Source organism: Manacus candei, unplaced genomic scaffold (genome assembly GCF_025592945.1).
Source record: "Manacus candei isolate 608988 ecotype Guabito, Panama unplaced genomic scaffold, ASM2559294v1 h1tg000028l, whole genome shotgun sequence".
Classification (NCBI taxonomy): domain Eukaryota; kingdom Metazoa; phylum Chordata; class Aves; order Passeriformes; family Pipridae; genus Manacus; species Manacus candei.
The window spans coordinates 44,141,712-44,161,877 of NW_026138076.1; the positions used below are offsets into that span (position 1 = coordinate 44,141,712).

At 38.3% G+C, this 20,166-nt stretch overlaps 1 protein-coding gene across 3 annotated transcripts in view; it reads right to left on the reverse strand.

Annotated features, from left to right (window-relative positions):
• Positions 1 to 3,151: 3,151 nt before the first annotated feature.
• The window catches only part of PTPN13 (protein tyrosine phosphatase non-receptor type 13), a 117,742-nt gene continuing 100,727 nt past the window's right edge, over positions 3,152 to 20,166 (reverse strand). For all 3 annotated transcript variants that reach the window (XM_051790894.1, XM_051790895.1, XM_051790893.1), the window contains exons 32-48: positions 19,963 to 20,137; positions 18,536 to 18,694; positions 18,161 to 18,332; positions 17,848 to 18,058; positions 16,107 to 16,177; positions 14,663 to 14,724; positions 13,824 to 13,980; positions 13,327 to 13,503; positions 12,286 to 12,365; positions 11,040 to 11,095; positions 9,866 to 9,969; positions 8,463 to 8,611; positions 7,781 to 7,871; positions 6,768 to 7,105; positions 6,042 to 6,257; positions 4,994 to 5,056; positions 3,152 to 4,009 (exon numbers count right to left, since the gene is read on the reverse strand). In XM_051790894.1, coding sequence (XP_051646854.1) covers positions 3,929 to 4,009; positions 4,994 to 5,056; positions 6,042 to 6,257; positions 6,768 to 7,105; positions 7,781 to 7,871; positions 8,463 to 8,611; positions 9,866 to 9,969; positions 11,040 to 11,095; positions 12,286 to 12,365; positions 13,327 to 13,503; positions 13,824 to 13,980; positions 14,663 to 14,724; positions 16,107 to 16,177; positions 17,848 to 18,058; positions 18,161 to 18,332; positions 18,536 to 18,694; positions 19,963 to 20,137 — 2,362 coding nt within the window. In that variant the 3' untranslated portion in view covers positions 3,152 to 3,928. The remainder of the gene's footprint in view (positions 4,010 to 4,993; positions 5,057 to 6,041; positions 6,258 to 6,767; positions 7,106 to 7,780; positions 7,872 to 8,462; positions 8,612 to 9,865; positions 9,970 to 11,039; positions 11,096 to 12,285; positions 12,366 to 13,326; positions 13,504 to 13,823; positions 13,981 to 14,662; positions 14,725 to 16,106; positions 16,178 to 17,847; positions 18,059 to 18,160; positions 18,333 to 18,535; positions 18,695 to 19,962; positions 20,138 to 20,166) is intronic.

Genomic DNA, 20,166 nt, shown 5'->3' on the forward strand with positions numbered 1-20,166 from the left:
AGAGACAGAAAATTTTTTGCAGCTGCAGAAATCACCTGAAGATCCAAGAGAATGGGCCTCTGTTTGGGCTTGTGCCATCAGAGGAATATGTACAAGTGTTTTACCAGGAATACAGGCCCAGTTATGAGACTCCACTGCTTCTGTTTCACTTAAAGGAGACACTGAAATCTTTTCCTAGCACCTTTCAGGATCCTCCTGCAAAACACTGGACATGTGGTAAAGGAAAGCATTCCCCATATAATCGTTCTTTCAATCCTTCTAGAATTCTTGTTTTCCCCAGATAGCTAGTTTTAGAAGGACTTAAGTCGTAAGGAAAGAGGCTGCTTAAAAGTATGCAAGGAACAGTAATGAACCCTCAAAACAGTTTCCAAGGAGCAACTGGAATTCCTCCTTTGTAGATTGTTGCCCTTCTCTTGCATAGCCAAAGACCAGCAAGGAAAAAAAAGCATGATAAACTACTAATGGCACGGGACTGCTTATGTGGCAAAGCTTATATGCTTCTGTCAGCTAATTCTGGCTGGAAGAACAAAAGGATCCTTTCTCTCTTGGGTTAACACATGGAGTCAGTTCTTTAATTAGAACCATAATGAATTATATATCAGTTTTTTCCCTAGTCTGGTAAACTTCCTGCTAAAAATCAGATACCTATAAAAAGGAAAATCCCTCTCAGCTGGAGCATGTCCTGGATGCTTACTCAGCAAGGCATCACAGTTCTAAAAAAAAGTCACTCAAGATTTTATTCCCACTGCAAACCATATAGTCAGCATACCAAGAAAGCACACAGCATTTTTTCCATTCACAGAACTAGGCTTCTCAGTCATTTTACTTCTCATTTCTTCAAAGATGTTAGGTAATCTAATCCTTTAGAGAAAAAAAAAACAGAAAAACATTGGTGGATATTTCCAAATAGATTTCCCATGGAAACCAAATTTAAGCAATTACACTGTACAAGCACATCCATTTTCTTGTAATGAGTTTTGAGCTGTGGGATCCAATTTCATCCAACCTGACCACATCAAGTAAAACAGATGGGAAGTTCCACCTGCTTAGGAGAAAACAGACAACCTTCCAGTGCCCAGTGTGTCAAGTGTTAGACTAGAGAACTATTCAATGTTTATTAGATATCCAACTCTTAAGTGTTGAGACAAAAACCCAAAGAAATTCAGACCACTTTGCAAGAGAGGCCAGTGCCACCTTTCACCACATGTGCCTGACTTCCTTGGACTCATCTATTTTATCATAAAGACAAGAGTAGTCAGGAATTCAGCCAAGAAAACTTCAGTGTAGGAACTCTATATTATTCCTGTTCGACCTTGTTCTCAGCTGCATACTGATGCTACTGGGAAGGATGATTTCGGATGGAAAGAAATGGGTTAAAGAGATTGAAGGCAGATATAGAAAAACTACATTTATCTTTTTTTTTTTTTCAAAGTTGCTATGCTCCACAAGATCCTCAGTTTCTTAAAAATGATTAAAATAGTAAGTGAGTAGGGGTACCGGGTTTCCCAGGTGGGCATCTAGGGCTGAGTTCAGTACAATACCTAAATATCAGTAGGGTGAATAGACAGGTCTATTTATTCCTTAATTATGTCTATTTATTCATATTCCAAGGGTAATCATCAAAGAAACTGAAAGGGAGGTGTTTGGGGTGTGTGTACGTGTCTCCTTTTTGTATATCTTCTTTTTTTTTAATTTTTTTTGTGCCTCTGTGGGTGTCCCTTTTCTGAGGATGGGGAAGTTAGCTCAAGTTAACTATCCTCTCCTTTTCCGTGCACCCATCATTAAAAGGAAATTCAGTATAACATCCCATACCACAAACCATCATATTTGTAAGGACAAGCAGCAAATCCTGGAACTTTTTATGATTTGTGTTTCCCATACACTGTAATCTGATGCAAATTGTTTGTGCTGTACTTGGCTTCATGTAGCATACTATACAAAAATCTGTTGCTGTTTCTACATTATTTGGCATGTATCTCAAAACATTTAAAAGAAGAATTCAACTGCCTTAACCATATTTGCTAGTTACCATAACATTTCTTTTTGTTTCTAAAAACCAGACATGCCCAAATCCTCTGAACTCGCTATTTATGTTAAAACAACAGCAGCAGTGTATCAACTAACTGCATTTACTCACTTTGCCTGTTGACAACCACAGTCCTGAAAAATCTTCTGCCTTCAGTTTAAAGCTCCTTCATATAAGTGTGCTGTCAACACAGTTGGTCAATTTGCCTCTGCTTCTACCTACACAGAAATAATTTTCCTTTCTCAAGCTATGCTGCTCTGAAAAACACACAATTATGCTGTTATGCTGAAGGGAATAAAAAACACAGTATTACTCTGACAAGTGAAAAAGGCTCTTCTCCTTTTTTAAGTCATACTATTGATAGCTAGAATGCCATTAACCAAGTAAGACAGTGGTTGTTTCAGTTTTGGGACACTGGAACACTGTGGGCTACTATCTTGAAGAGTCAAAACCTTGGATAACCACAGGCCTCTGAACCTTATTTCCACTACTTCAATGCAGAATGCTGTTAAATTAGTACTCTTATACCCTTCCTGATAGCACAAGTCAAAAGCTTCTGTTCTGGCAAGGGTTGCTGGGACAGGAATACTGCTCAAACACGAGGCTGCTGTGTTGGCTGATGGCAGTTATTCACCATCCAAAGTTCCTACAGAACCTAGAATGACATTTTCCTTTCAGAAAAGTTTTGACTGTTTACAGTATCACTAAACCACTGAGCTACTTAGAAGCCAGACATCCTTCCTCCCACCTCAAACCTTGTTCCTGTAAGCAGAGTAGATTACACTGTTGTAATCATTGCAATCATGTCAGATCATTGCTGTAGTGCAAACAAGTACAAACACACCCCTCCAAAAAAGTGAAATGGTCTCAATGCCCAGGTATGCTGAAAAACAAGGAAGGAAGGAAAATATCCTCTTCCTTTCACCATAGTGGGGAAACTCTTCAGAAAGGAACCCCCAGTTCTGTGACTTTTTCAAATGCACACAGAAGGATACTGAAAATTTACAACGTGCACAGACCCTTCTGTTGCATATGTCTTAAGAAGGGCAGCCACCACAATGAATGATGCCATGTAAGGCCAAGGAAAATCAGTCACAAGGACACAAAAATACCCAGACCCACTGATCAGTGTACATTAGGTATATTATTTATTTACAGAGTGGAGATGCCTAATCAGTTATAAGGTTAGACACCCAATAATTCAGCCTTTTTTTTGTAAAAGTATATAAATATATACATGAAATTCTATGAAGTAAACATTATTAACTGTGATACAGTTAACATTCACTACTATCCTTATGCTAACAGGCATCTCTTAAAGCTTAAATGCTGATTTCAAGATACCCTCTATAAAACAGCTGTAATCGTACTAAAAGGGCAAAAATTCTGTGCCATATACAAGCTTTCAAAGGGAGACTAGTAAAATGTCTTTGTAATAAAGTTTGCCAGGACAAAAATACTGCTTCATCCCTCCCACTCCCCTACTCTGTAAGAAAAAAATACCCCAAAACAGTTGCAGAACTGCAGGAAGTACTATAAGATTACCTTTCTTTTTTCTTCTTGAATTCTTTTTTAAATTAAAACATTTTTATTTTTATTTATTTATTGTATTTTATGACATATTAAGGAAGCTGCAAAAAAAATGCAGCTTTATTAAATATTGTTATACAAAAATCTCACCTATGTGTCCATGTGGCTGAAGACATTAGTGGTATTGTACGAGCTATCCCTTTCCCTTGTAATTATATACCTTAACTGGAATGATGGAGAGACTTTATAGAAAAGACATCTGACAGCAACTGAAGAAAGGGACTAGAAAACTATTGGCAGAACAAATAAAACACTTGAGAGCTTCTTGACCTCCTTGCTTCCTTATTTTATGAGCGCTTCTGCTTCAGTATTTTATTTGTCTCTCTGCTGTTCTTCATGTTGGAGATGATTCAGGACATAAAGGATAACTTGATAGCAGAAAATGTACTGATCCTGCAAGGGAAATTACAGAAATGTGAAAAATGCCCGCACCACCTAAGTGCTCTCATGTGCACTTCACAGTTGTACAGCACCTGATTTTTACACTTATTCTACTATTAAATAATAATAACAACAACAATAATAATAATAATAAACAACACACAAAGAAAACAAAAAATCCCGAACAAACAAAAAGGCCACAGTGGAGAAATATTCAACCTCAACTTAAACCAAATACAGATACTCCTCTGCCACTAAAGATATATTTTTGTATGGGACATTTATCCTCCTTTCATACCAAAAACACCTAAAGGAGAGTAGAAATGAAGACAGGAAGTGAATTTCAATGTCTTGCCAACTAATACAGAACTCAGACAGTGCAACTTCTTATCTTAATCTCAGTGATATAGACATAGAGGTTAATACATGTTTTGGGCTTTGAGGTTGGGATGGGGCTGATAATTTAGTGGTTTAATTTCAGGGGTTTTTTTAAACTATGACTTCATAATTCCTTCATATTCAAAGAAAAACTGCAGATTTTAACAAGACCTTGTGATGACCATCTCTCATGTAAAGTTAATTAGTTCTAGATCTAGATTTTTCTTAAAAGGTTCATTTAACTTCTGGTTGAATATCTCCTCAAAGTAGATTTCAAGACATCTCTGGTAGTATCGGTGATTCATAGCAGCTATAGTTAGGCCTTCTCTTCAGTTTGTAATGCAGTTTTTAGCCATAAAAGGTCAGCTATAAACACATGCTTTTGAAGATGAAAACTTGCAATTATTGTTTTTTTTTTTTAAACACAGATCAAAACAGTATAGCATGTTAAAAATGGCTTGTGTTTCTAACTGTTAAATATATACTGCTACTCATGGGATTTAATTCCTGTGACACAAACGTTGCATTAGAATGCACGAAGACAATCACTGTGTGCATCACAGGAAGTTCTCTGGCTTGTCAGCTGGTTTAGTGTGTACCTGGGGAAGCCAGACTCACCTCTGTCTGAACCATTCCGTGTCTCTGCAGACGCATCGTGCGCACCAGGTCTGAGATGTCAAACTACCAAAACAAGCAGCAAGTTAAGAACTTGAAAAAGACATACATGCATAGAAAAGAAACATCTCCAGCATCAAGCCAAGGAGTAGAACCAGGTGCATTAGTAGTGAAATAAATGATTCACCGTAGCCTATGCCTGCTTGGTAGAAAACCAGCATGTGCTGTCTCTGGGCAATCTGGATGTGGCCCTCCTACATCAGACACCATCCTTCACTTGTTTTCTTTCTCTGTGCACCGGTCCTCTTGCTTACTTTTATTGGGAGCTGAATGTGCAGAAAGTTGAGCCCCTTGGTGCAACCTAACAAACCTCTTTTTATTTCCCCAGATCTATAAAGTACTATACATTTAGAGGGTACTTAGTAACCTCACTAAGCTAAGCATGACCGTAGTTCATCTTCTCTACAAGTTCACCAAAAGATTTGCTACATCAGGCTGCTGAAGGACAGAAACATAAGGAAGCTGGCACCCTCCTGTGGATCATCCTAGAAAGCATATCCCTGGTTGTGCTGGAGAAGTTAATTTACATACCCTCATCTGAGATGTTTGTAGTACACTGAGTTTTTGATTCAGTTGCCTAAACAGATACTCTAGTTAGCTTCTAGCTGTCCTGAAACAGTCCATGGATCTCTGACTGACTGAATGCCACAGTGCTCAGCCCCAGTGCTATTTAACATGAAAGTTCCACTGAGTACACACAGTCAGGTAAGGCAGGCATTTTTAACTTTTCCATCAATTGCCAAAGCCACTTAAGATCCCCTGAGCTAACCCAAGGACCAGTGGATATAAGAGCTCTTCTCTCTTGGGGTCATCAATGAAGAAACCTTTCATAGGTACTGCTGTTTTACACCCTGCTTTATGACACACTAACACATGTCCAGTGTGCTACTGCCAAAAGCATGGCATATTCTTTAAGCAACTGAATAGCTTCAATGGAACATACTTCCTACAGGTCAAAAGCACAACTGAGCCCATCCTCTGGGATACTCACATCGAGGTCTCTGCTGATTAAGCCCAGAACAACATCTATACAAATAAGGGTCCCCGATCGCCCGATGCCTGCACTGCAGTGAGTTATAATGGGTCCCGACTTGTGGACGTGCCGCATGTAAGAGATGAAAGTGAGCAGGTCATCTGGCTGAGAAGGGGTGTCATGGTCAGGCCAGGCGATGAAGTTCAGGTGGGAAATGTGCCGTACTTCACCTGTCTGAGGTTCAAAAACAACAACGACAACATGTAACACATGGCAAGAATAAAAAGAGAAGAGAAAGTTCCCAAAGAAAAATCTCAGAAGAATGGGACTGGCCCAAAGAAGATGTTCTGTATTGCGATAAGAAAAGAGAAACAACGAGCTAAACTGAAAATAACTAGCAAGTAATTTAACAGTATAACGTTCACTGTGCAGACTGAGCTGATCACACAGAGGAATCAACCAGCCAGACTGAATTATCAGTGAATTTCATATCCCTATGTATGTTTCTGTGGCCAAACAAAGCCAAAATTTAGAGTCTCATTAGCATAATGAAATCATCTCCTTGCCCAACTAAAAGGTCACGCAGTAGCACAAGCCGCAATGAGGAAGCGTTGCCCAGTCATGCAGTCCTGTTTGACCTCTTGATGTAGACAATGCAGTTGAAAGCAGGCAAGCTAGAGGTATAAGGATAAATATGCCAACACCCAGAAAAAGCTCTAAGCATGCAGAATTAGATTCACTTACCTGAATCTCTTCAAGCTCCAGCACTCTAATGATAAAGCCCTTCAGCTGCTGATGTCTCACAAGAGCAAGGCGTAGTCTATCAGTTATCATGGTGGTTTTGTTGAGGACATCTGGCCAGTAACGCTGACATTTTATCTTTTCTCCTTCAACCTCCTGAGTCATCATGGCAATCACAGTACAGTTTTGTTCCCAAACCATTTGCCAGAAATCTGCTACAGTAGTAGGAAGAGGTCCTTGGCATGCAATGTAAACGAACTCCTCATTCCCCACCGGCATGCGAATGAAGCTGGCATTGATGTATCCACCTTCAATCCCAAGAGGTACTCTAGTGGTGTCATCTGCAATTCCCATACAATAAAAAGACCTCATGTTATGTGTGCACATAATTAGACCTTCAAACAATAGAGATGTGAGCTTTACACATTCACATAGAACCTATCTCCACAGATGCTTCCACAGATCTTACTCAAAAAAATAAATCACTTAAATACTTGATTTAGGATATTAATCAGTACCTCGAATAAAGAAGACATCTAGAGGAGAAATACAAATCATCAGACAGGCAGGATGCATGATTTGAACTGCAGCACCTCTGAAAAACTGAGGTTAATATTTCTCATTCAGAACTCATCTTTGTCAGTTCTTACTTCTTGACACATCTCACACCTAACAATATTTTATGGCAGGAAATTTAATGACAATAGTATACATGTCTGGTTTTCCAATTTTACACGGGTAAAGCTAAAAAAAAAATCTTATCTGGCTCCCTATGTATACATCACTTAAGACACAGGATCTGCTGACACAACAGAAAAGTCTGTGAACATCTATCCCTAACTACTACAATACAATAATATATTATTCACTGATCTCAAACTGCTTTATAAATGCTTGCTTTAATTTTTTCCCTACTAGGATGGAGAATCAAATCATCCGACTTCTGATCTAATCCATCTGACCATAGAGCTGGTAACAGAATATCAACAGTGAACTTCAGATTAGTTAGGACTTACAAGGAAGTATGTTTTTATATCTGTTCTTTTTCCTGTTCTCCTTTGCTTGTCCTATCAAACACTGATCCAGAGGTTTTAACTCCTGAAGGTTCTGTAAAGAAGAAATTACACGTGCATTAGGAAAACACTGAACAGTAACAAGTGTTAAGAGGAATTATATGATGAAGTCATTAACAAATAGAATTGTTAAAAATCAAATCCTAATGTGGCGATGCAAAATAATGCAGTTGTAAGAAGGAATCTAATTTTACACTGCTAAGAAAATGAAACGAAACAAAACAAAACCCCCACCTACTATACAGTAAATATTTTATCTCATTCTCCCAAAAGAGAGATCATATAACATAGCTGACTTAAGACTTTGGAAAGACTGGTTTCATGTTCAGCAGCTAGGTTTCACAGCCTTTATTTACTTGTCTATGCCTGTTAACATCATATTCACTCGGCAATTTACCAAAACCAAGAATGATGTAAACATACTTTTGAATTGAATTGAATTCAAACTAATCTTATCTCTCAGCAGCTAGTAGGGGGAAGGGAGAGAAGTCTTTGGTGTTACTTCTTTTCATGCCTTTTGAGCTGCCAATTAAAGAGCTGTGGTATTCAAGGCAGTGAAGATCCAGCCATTCTATTCTTGTTTCATACACGAAAAAAGGACTTTAAGGGACAAGTAGTTACTCACTTCAATCTCTTTAGAAGGGACTCCCTGTTCCAGCAATCCACGCAACATCCTGATCACTGACTTCAATTTGGCTCCTGAGTACTTGCCTCCAGGGAGCACATTCACAGTTGGGAGTGCAGAGATCTCTTCGTTTGTCACTAGAGGGAAATCTAGCAGAGGAACAAGACTGATTGATATAAATATAAATAAATATTTAAAACTAGGAAACAAGCTGTAGTACAATGCTGGATTTGCATGTTGCTGTTCACCACTGCACTACAAATGCCTCCATACACCTGAGAGAATATACTTCTCAGTTTCAGAGGCAAAACCAAATTAACTAACAAAACCAGTATGACACAAAATCAGCTCTGGTGAATCCAGGAACCAAAGGGAATTTTTTCCTGAAATTCCAATAAATACATTGAAACAAACTTCAAATACATTTCAAATCTAAGTTCTTAAAAAATTGATGAATGCACACAGGCATGAATTCAGATCTCTCCACTTAAGACAGTACAGCCTGTGACTTGGTTTTCAGCACTTATACTCAACATGTATGTAACACATCTCCTGGTTATCACCTGAAAGACAATTTTTTCCAATACAGATTGCCTTCCATCAGGCCTTCAGTGCTTCTCTGAAGAACAATAAAATATACCTGGCATTGTAATTCAAAGTGTTCTAACTCTACTGACAGGCTGCCCAGGGAAGTGGTCACAGCACCAAGCCTGACAGAGTTCAAGAAGCATTTGGACAATACTCTCAGGTACACGGTGTGAATCTTGGGGATGGTCCTATGCAGTGCCAGGAGCTTGACCCAATGATCCTTGTGGGTCCCTTCAACACAGCATATTCTGTGACTTTGTCTGAAGTATTATACAGATTATCCTTTTTTTTTTTAAAATGAATGCAAAGGGCTGCTGTATACAAATTTCAGGAACTGACATTTCTAATGCCATCTCAAAAAAGTGAAGACTAGAGTCTTCCAAACACATCAAACAGTGTAGAGTTACACTCTGCCACATTGAGCAGCAGTGGAGGAATGACAGTCAAGACAAAGAAAAAATATTGCCTAATTTGAGCATGGAGTAGTTGGTATGTGAAGCATCAATCTGATCACAGTCAAATATCTATATTGTTACAGCTTTTGTCAAATAGATACTAAGGAAGAAAGCATCTCAGCTGGTTCCAACTCTTCTACATCTACAGATGCAAAGTTGCCAATACTTGCTCCCATTAACTCTCACACATTTATTACCCAAAGCTGTAGAGATCCTTTCCAGGTGGTTGCTAAGCTGTTTGAATTCTCATTATACCTGCCTTTACACCCTCAAAACAATATCCAAAACACCTTAATATTCACTTCCATCTATTTAATGTGATCCTCAGTTTTCTATTGATTATTTGCTAAATGTTCTTGCCTTTATTTACACGTTCCTGGCTGACTGATTCAATCGGCAGTTCATCACTTCCCCACGTGATTTCATCGTCATCTGCTTGGCTCAAGGAGGGTTGTGGAGGAGATCTGTAAGAGAACAAAGTATGGAAGTAAAAAAGAACACCTAGAAATAACCAACACATTTGCAATCTAGTAAAAAAAGTCTCCAGAAAGTAAATTATAGCTACAAGTATTTCTGGACTAGACCCATACAAGTGATCTCAAAAACCTAACTTCTTTTTTTTTTTTAATATCCTCAGAGGGGACCTAAAAAAAAGTAACAGTGGAAAAAGAGTTGGGAATACATGACTCTAGTAATAACTTTCCAAAGGCTAAGCAACTAAATAGCATCCAATAACAGATTTTTATCATTCATATACTTCAGTACCTACACACTAGAACATCTATTTTCAATTGGAAGTTTTCTAGCTTTGTTGAAGATGGTGATAAACGTATAAAGTATTGGAGGTCATAATGTCACTGCTTGTGCTAAGTCTCAATCCAAAACTTCCCACAAAGTTAAAAACATAAAAGCATAAAAACTTTGACTAAAATTTCACTAAGACTAAGGACTAAAATTATTTCACAAAGAAAAACAATCTTGGGAATTCATACAGTTCAAAGTGGCTCAAAGGGACAAATAGTAACTTGGTCAGGTATGTCCTTAGTACTCCATGTAAAATAAATAAGCCCCAGGCACCCAGTGGGAACCATTGGAAGTATACAGGTGAGTTACAGTGCTCTAAAACCAGAAGAAGTAACACTAATGAATCTTATACAGATTTGAACTGAAGACAACATTGTTTGAATGTTTTCTTCACATACAAGTACCAAATAGTCAGTACAATGCAAATTATGTTATTTGGAGGCATCTGAACACAGTCCAGTGGTTTGCTATAACCATGTATCAAAGAACAAGTAAAACTAGGGCATAGTAAACCACAAAGCTGAATAGTATTCAGGCAAATTATAACCTTTCAAATAAGGAATAGACAGAGAAAATTCAACAAGACATTGCATAGATATTTTACTAGGTTTGTTTTGGTTTGGGGTTGGTTTGTTGTTGTTGCTGTTTTTCTCTTATTATAACATATTCCACTTCAGAGTTTCAGACTCCATAGGTTTGCTTTCAAGCAACACTGGAACAGAAATCTTACCTTTCTGGCACAGCTTTTGCTTCACAATAGTCTTCACAACCATTTACATGCGTTGGCTAGTAGAAGAAATATTTCAAAACACATTAAAGGACATAGTTACAACATCCACCCAGTGCAAACTTTAAACAATTAACAATTACACGGACTATTTCTGAAGGGTACTAAGTTCAAAGCAGCACATAATGAAAGACTTTCCTCTTTTAGACATCTCATTAACCCAAAATAACAGAGGACAAGAACACTAAGCACTTGGAAAAATACTGTGCTGTAACAAGGCCAAAAAACTATGCTAAAATCAATCCTGACTCACAGCAGCACTAGAGCCACCTAAGTTAGAGTCATTTAATTTGACTTTTTTTGGTTTTAATACTTAAAAACCCTTTATGAGATAAGTTTGATAGTGAAAACTGCCTTCTGTCAAGCCATAGTTCCTATACAGAACAGAACAGGGCTTGACCTCTAAATGACACATACTCCCATATGCACCTTCCTCAACAGACATGAAGACTCAAAAGACAAGGTGACATTTCTATCCTTCTTTCAAGAAAAATGCCACAAAACAATTTTTACTTCTCAGGCCAACTTGCAAGTTTCCACAGCCAGACTTGGAGAGTTTTACTCGTGGCTCTCCTAGAGCACACTGACACAGAGCCAGGTTCCTGATTTGATTTTCAGCTCTACTAACTGGACAGAAAGCTGCAGCAGCGAGGATATGCTGGATAGACAGAGTTCTGCTGATTTGAAACATGAGACAAAATCTAGGTATCTAGTGATTGATGTAAAACAGGACACATAATACTGTAGGGTAAACAACATATAGAAGCTATTCAAGCTAATGAACTTATGCTAGCAAAAAACAGTAGAAGAAATTTCAAATATATGTGAAGTTTACACAGCATTCATTGTGACTGCTTCCCTTCTTTGAGCAGGAATCAGTGAAATCTTAGATTAAATGCCTGAAGTAACATTAACAAGGTAGTTTATTACCATTCTTTTTGAAAAAAATAGTTGCTGGACTTTATATGACAGCGTAAAATAACTATATGCTTTGTTCTTTTATATAGTTAATTTATGACAATCATTTGCTATTTAAATAATAAATGTTTGTACACCATTTAAAGCTACTACTGACAATGATGTTCTCATTTAAAAGACATGTAAAGTTATTTCCAGTAAGGAAAATAAATTCAAAGGGTGTCTGAGAAACCAAAATCGGCAAATGTCTGACAGCTTCTTGCCATCCTACCTCTGAAAAATCTTCAGGTAAAGATGAACCATCACAGTCTGTGTCTTCAGACTTATCTTCTGTCACCTTTCCATTCATCTCTATTGAATAAGAAAATCTGGAGATGCAGCATAAACATACCAAAAGATGTCCAGGAGCCACTCCCTCACAGATGTGAATCCTGTTAACACCTCTCTGGCACTACACAGGGAATACAGGTGCCAGAATAACCAAGAAACATTTTTTAAGTCCCTTTGCTACCAGCATGTTGGAAAAGAGCTCTTACTGTACAGGATAATCAGATTTTAGGCTCCTTTATTTTATAACTGGAACAGCTTTCATGGTATATGAGCTGTTTGCACAGCTAACAGAATATCTGTGTCACAGCATAAACAGATGGACAGGCTGGTACTACTAAGTTATCATATTCTCATGTCAACAGTTTTTCTGCAATTCAGTTACTTTTGGACCAGAGTAGATCTACCAGAGTAGATCTAAATCAGGATTCTACTCACTCTTTGTATTAACAAAACCTAATTAGGATGTGCCAGATAAAATTTGACTTGTATCTGTCTGCTATGGTAGCACCCCACTGCTGTATCTTATGGATTCAATTCACCTTCAGCTGCAAAGGACAGATGCCAGCTACAAGAAATTGGAAGTGGTGGAACTCCAGTGATATTCCTCAGCTGGCACAGCCAGAACCTCAGTAATCCCCGATTTCCAATGTAATAACCAATGACAATAACCCAATGATCTTGAGGTGCATCAAAAGTGCTGAAATAATTATAATTTTGGAAGGTACATCTTAGAATGCAGAATGGGATTCATTTTCCCAGACTACTTAAAGCAAAATCCAACCAGATTTATCAAACCAGAACCTGATTCATTAAGTTGCATCTGAATCAGCAACTATTTGTCTGTGTTCAACTTGGGAAACTTTCAGTTTACACATCAATTCAGTGTCAACTCTCCCTCTGGACAAATCAACTACTTACTTGGCACCTTCTTTCAAAAAGTGTTTTGCTGTTAATGATATGCTTTTTTAATGGCTCATGTTACCTGGCAGATGATCTTCTGATGCAGCCTTCTTGAGATGCAGAAGACTCTGAGCATCTGAATTTGCATTATTACGATTTAGGAGGTTCTGAGCTTCCTCATCTACAACATCCAACAGATATTGGACAACTTCATTGTGATCATCCTCATCGTAATACTCATCATCTGGAATCTCTGTTCCTGAAGAAAAATAGTAAAAAATTACAAGTTTTCCCAATATAGGATGGCTTGGGGGAAAAAAATTAAAAGGGCAGGCACCATGGCATTATCTCTAGATGTTACCATGGCTTGTCTTCATTTCTCTCTAACACAGAATCCAATTTCCATAAATCTACTTTCAACATCAACTAATCCTCTAAAGCAAAGCACACAACTTGGAGATGATCTTCCAAAATTGACTGCCAGCCCAACATTGACTTATTTCAGCATATTCAACAATGTTGTGATTCTCTTGCACACTAAAGACAAAATAATGCTGTCCCCACCTCACCTTCTCTTACCTGATTTGTCCATGTGCTTAGAAAAATCTGATATCTGATTGGTAAATCCTAGGGAAGGTGCATCTCCTGGTCCTGAGAGGTTCATTAGTCCCTTCGTGTGATGGATATTGTTTTCTGTATTTCCCTGAGAAGGTCCTAGGATGCCATTGCCATTTATCTAAGAAAGAAAAGAATAGTTCAAACTAGCTCTTAAAGAGTCTGGCAGTTTGTTGAAGCAGAAACCAACCACTAAAAAGTTCTCTTCTCAGCAACAAAACAATATAATATGAATCAGAGTTTATCTGAGATAGCTGGGTGATGGGTGGGAAGCTTTTAGGTGTGTTAAAATTTGATATGAAAAGAGCAAATAAAAAGATTTTAAAGTACTATGAGAAAAAGAGTACGTGTTGATGAAGAAGCAGCTTCTACAAGAGAGCACATAGTAGTATTTAACATTATTATAAGCTCTACAAAACATATGCAGGCTTCAATACTTTTGGTCCCACAACACAGCATTTCTCAGGAAAAACGAGGGGAGGAAAAAAGAAAACCACCCAGCAAATGTAACATGCAAGCATCTGCATAAACTGTGGGTTGAATGGAGTTTTCTGGATCATAGCCTTGCATCCTTCTCATATTACCACTTGTCTTTCAATAAAGCTGTTCCAAAGAAAGAGCAGATCAATTAAAAAAGGTTTGCGTATTTATTATGATCACTGCTTATTCGTATCAACTGACAATAGTGGGTTTGCATACTTTGATTAATGGATTGTTTAATTAATTTATTTATTTTTTTAAAGTGTGTAAAGTAGATCCTTTTCTCTGGTTAATAATAATAGGCACAACAGAGGAATAGTTACCTTAGGCCCGTAAGTATCAATTGTCTTTACTGTTTTATCACAGGGATCACCACAGGAACAGCCTAAACAAAAATGGGTAAAAAACAACAACCTCACAGCAATTTTTCACAGAAACTAAATTAGTCCCCATCAATTATTTTATGAAAGAAACAAGGTATTTAATAGTATGTTATGACATGAGTAGCATTTCTGCCTGCCTGGTTTCTCAGCACTGCCAAACATATATCTGATTGATTATACTCCATAATGCTTTTTGAATGTTATATTTAATGGGATCAGAAAGCCTGAATGCTAATACAAGTAAGCAACTCTAGGCAAAGAGAAATGTTGATAAATAGTTTAACGAAGTACAGTGGAAATATGCACCTTTGGGAACAGGGTTGATTCCCTTTCCCTTGAAATGTACAAAATACAACCCCACTGTGACCTGGCAATGATTACATGTTTTTTAAAAAACATCATCTGACACCTGGGTCTTTGTTCAAAGGTACCCTTCCCTTCTTGGTAAAGAAAAGAGTGACACCATGACGTCAGAGACCACTGCCTACCCCAGAGGTACCATTACTAGTATTACAAATGAGACCAAGTGGAAGCAGTAGATATTATACACCCAGCTATTAGTGAAGTTCTGGATCTTCATATATTTTATGCTTTTATAAATAAAGGAACCAGTAGATGAAATAAATGAAGACTGAGAGTAACCTTATGTCTTGTCATGACCTATAGATGACAAGTCATCTACAGGAAGGGGGTTTTAAGTGGGATCTTTCAAGATTTGGTTATAGGATTTGCTCCTAATGAATATCTTGACTATGTTTATTGAAACAAAATGAGTAGCATGCTTGGAAAATATGGGGACAACACTACTGTTAGAGTTGCAATAATTTCATTAGGTGAGATCAGTACTCCAAGTTATCAAGATACACTAAAGGAAGCATGAAAAACAAGACTACAATGAATCAAGTCAAATGCTACGGGTCACATTTCAAAAAAAAGTTAATGGTAAATAACTGCATAAGCAGTTGCTCTGCACAGAAGTGCAGGTGGTCAAGGACCCCGAGTTTAAGAAAGTGAACAAGGAACTTGAAGCCCTTTCCAATGTAACAAATTGGTATTTTTATGCCTGAACAGAGGAAACAACATCAACATCATCGCTATTATTAATAACAGTTACAATAATCAACTGATTTTTTTTTAACTCCTTGAAAGACTTAGGCTTGATACTAGAGAGAATTTCTAAACTACATGAGAAACGGAATCATAAAGTAAAGAGACTATTGTTGAATCTCTTTTCATATAGCTTTTAAAAGAAAGATCAAGTAAACAGCTGTTGGAGCTGATCACAGTAAGTTGGACTAGGATAGTATCTTAAGGCCCATAGCAGTTCCTTCGTTTTTATAAACATGTGCATTTCACTTGCAATGAGAAAGAGCACAAATCTTACCATTAGCTTTAACTGGCCATGGATTTGAGTTTTCAGGGCTTTTGGATTTTGGGAGCACTGCATGACCATCTCTAAGAAAAGAAATATTTACAGAAATCTTTATTAAAAATAAATAAATAAATCACAGTAATCATCACATATCAATGTAAACAGTACTATTGGTAAAATTGCTAATCATGCTTTCCATTATAACAGTTTTGGAACACTTAAGATATTCAATGACAGAGAATAAACAGTGATAGCTAGGTAATTTCCTACTTCAGGGAGCACAGAAGAGTTCATAAGAATTAGACTTTCCCTCTAGATTCTGACAAAAAGATTCAACCCTGCAGCCCCAGGACTTTGTAACTCCTTCCCTTTCTGGGATAAAACACAGTGGGAAGGAGAAAGGGAGAGAAGAAGCAAAGAACAGCAGGCACGGCTGGAAGACTTAAAAAAAATGAAGTGAATGTTTCAGTTTTAGGTAAATATTGAAACAGAGTAATGTAGAGAGAGTTTTTTTTACACTGTTGCCATAAAAGAACAGCAGGGGTCAGTGAAAACACAGTGGCACACTAGTTGTGCCACAGGGTTTTGACATTCATCAGTGTGCTGCGACAACCATGTGACAGTAGAACTATTTAAGCACAAACCAACATTTTATCTCATTTTTATGATTATAGAAATCTCAGTAGCAGCTTTAAGAAAAAGGAGTATTTGTATAACCATTTTCATATTTTGAAAACGGTATTTTCATAGAATCATTAAGGTTGGAAGAGTACTCCAAGATCATCAAGTCTAACCTTTGACTGACCACCTTGTGAACTAAACCATTGCACTAAGTACCATGTCCAGTCGTTTTCTGAATGCTTTCAGGAATGGTGACTCCACCACCTCCCTGGGCAGCCCATTCCAATGTTTAACCACCTTTTCAGTGAAAAAATTCTTCCTGATGTCCAACCTGAATCTCCTCTGGCACAGCTTGAGGCCATTGCCTTGTGTCCTGTCACTAGCTTCCTGGGAGAAGAGGCCAATCCCCACCTTGCTATAACCTCCTTTCAGGTAGTTGTAGATAGTGATAAGGGCTTCCCCGAGTCTCCTTTTCTTCAGACTGAACACCTCCAGCTCCCTCAGCTGCCTGTCACAGGACTTATTCTCTAAACCTTTCAGCAGCTCCATTGCCCTTCTCTGGACTTACTCCAGCACCTCGATGTGTTTTTTGAAGTGAGGTCCCAGAACTGGACACAGCACTTGGGATGTGGCCTCACCAGTGCTGAGTACAGAGGTACAATGACTTCCCTGGTCCTGCTGGACACACTTTTTGATCCAGGCCAGGATGCCATTGGCCTTGGCCACCCGGGCACACTGCTGGCTCACATTCAGCTGCTGTCAACAAGCACCCCCAGGTCCTTTTCCACTGGGCCACCTTTCAGCCACTCTTTCTCCACCCTGTAGTGCTGCAGAGGGTTGTTGTGACCCAAGGGCAGGGGGTTTGTCTGAACACTTGTAGTTCATAGCTGGACACAGCCTTGTGTTCCCAAGAAACACAAAGCACAGCAAGTACCAAGTACCCTTCTGCTCCGCTACAGCAAAAAACAGTGAACATACAGATCCTCTCTGTGGCATCAGCCCTCAATAACATGCCACCTGGTATCACTGGGGTGAATTTCCTGTCATATTGGGAACATGTTTTACCCATATACTCATACAATCATGCAAGAAAAATAAAACCTACAGGGAAGCATTTGCTTCCAAAACACACCTGGTTGCTTTGAGTACCACTTTTGGAAGGTATGTTTCCAGCATTCTTCTGGCTTCTTTCAGAGTCATTCCCTGTGTGCTTACTCCATTAATGTAATGGATAATATCTAGTACATGGAGACTCTCATCTCTGGCAGCAACCGATTTGGGAAGAATGTCACTAATATACACAACTTGATAAAGGCTGTCATGACCTCCTGATAACAACAAACCTATGAAGGAAAAGAGGGAGGAAAAAAACCAAATCAAGTTTTCTTTGTAACTGAAGGGGATAACTTTGCTTTAGGCCCAAAAGCAGTGTAATTGTGTGTTACCTAGCTCCTCCTTATGGCACATTAGTGTAATATCAGGCAGTAAATGAGGCAACACTGGCATCTTTGGTAACTCCAAAACACGCCCCAGCACTAATCTGACAGTCCTTGGGGCAGCACGGAGAAAGTTTACTGCATCAGTATGGCTCATGTTGGTGACATCAATGTCATTAACCTGCAAAAATAAAAGCAACAGAGATCTCCTTGTTAAGTTCCAAGTAAGACAGCATTGCTGAGGAAGCATTTACTGCTGTTCCTCAACTGCTATCAAATTATGCCTCTCAGAAGGTGCATGCCTTTGTTACTTAACTACATTTGATTTTTTTTTTTGACTCAAAGTTGTCCTTTTCATGCATCTGAAAACATTAATTCTCTCACTTTTATCAGTCGGTCTCCAGGTCGTAGTCTCCCATCACTTTTGGCAGGATCCTGAACAATGTCATGAATGTAGCAGCCAACATTATCATTACCTTTGGTCACTGTGAAACCCAGACTACCCTTTTCTGACTTTGTCATAGTGACTCGGAGCTCTACCTCCTAGGGGAAGAAAACAGCACTTTACAATGCAGACAGTCAGAAGTAACATGAACATTTTACTGAATTTAAGACAGTTAGAAACAGACAACTGATTTACCTACTGATTTAAATGACAGAACCAAATAATGTTCTGTGTGGAGTTAACCTTGGGCCAAAGGCCTATGATTTAAACAAAATTGTGAAGGCCCATGTCAAAACTGCCACCCTATTTTACCTTCATCTAGTTCCATATATAAAAAAGGCTCTGCGTTTTTAAATAACACATCAGGAAGTATTCAGAACAAAATAAGTGAACATTTCTACAGTGAAGTGAACAATCTCCTATAGTGAGATACAATACTATAGCTTATCTTGGAACTGAACACATGGACATGTTTGGCCTGTTTTAATTTGCATTAATTTTGATTTGAAAGATATGGATCTGCCTCATTTGCAGTTAAAAAAAAAATCACTGAGCATCAGGAAGGTTTGAGAAAAAGTTCGGAAGGAGGGACTAAGAAAAATACAACTTGTTTCTTGTCAAAATGGAGTAGAAGCTAGAATAGCTTTGTAACCTGAAAGACCTTCACAACTGAGGCATATCAAGGCTCAATTTTAATTTTTTTTTTCAATCTTTGAATAGGTTATGTGAGGATATAGAAGCAAAAGTCCCTTCTGATACACAAGACACTTCTGGGGTGGCAAGAAGCTATCTCAGGAGAGCCTCAAAAATATGCTGCATTCTGCAGCAGAGCAGAAAGTCTTTGAGATTCATAGTTATAAATACAGCAAAGAAGAGGGTCTACTGATGCCCCTGCTGCCCAAATTTATCCTCTGATATCTGAACAATCACCCAGAAAACGAAAAGTGCAGAAGCAAGATATCTGCCATTTCGGCTTCCTGAGTATGTGGTTTAGAGGTAGATAAATATTTAATGCCAAGGTTTCCAGCATGAAATGAGGCAGGAAATAGACACATACACATCTACCTATGTACACATGGATGCCTCCACATTCACAGAGGGAAAGGCACCAACTCAGTGCCCAGAAAGAAAATGCCTGCAGACATTGCATGAGCAGCTGCAGTTCACTGGTTACAAACGGCACTTTTACATGTGCCATTTACATGGCACATGCCCAGGACAGTGCAAGTATAACCTGCAGCTATCTCATTTGTAAATCAGTGTGCCCAACTTCTATCCAGTCACTCTGAATATCACGGCTGAAACAACTTCCAGTTGACCACAGAAGTACAATCTATGGTACTGAAAGACAGAAATAGGAAATTACCGGTTCATATTCTTCAGCATTTTTTTCCAGCTGGGTGAGTAATGAATCCATTCCTCCCAGGTGTGGAGTCAGCTCAGAGGCAGGAGTAGCATAACAGTCATTTATTACAATGGATGTGGTAACATCAGGTACAGTTCTACAGGTTGGGATCTCTTGCAAATCCAATGGCATATTACTAGAGATAAAATAGAAAAAAAAAAAACC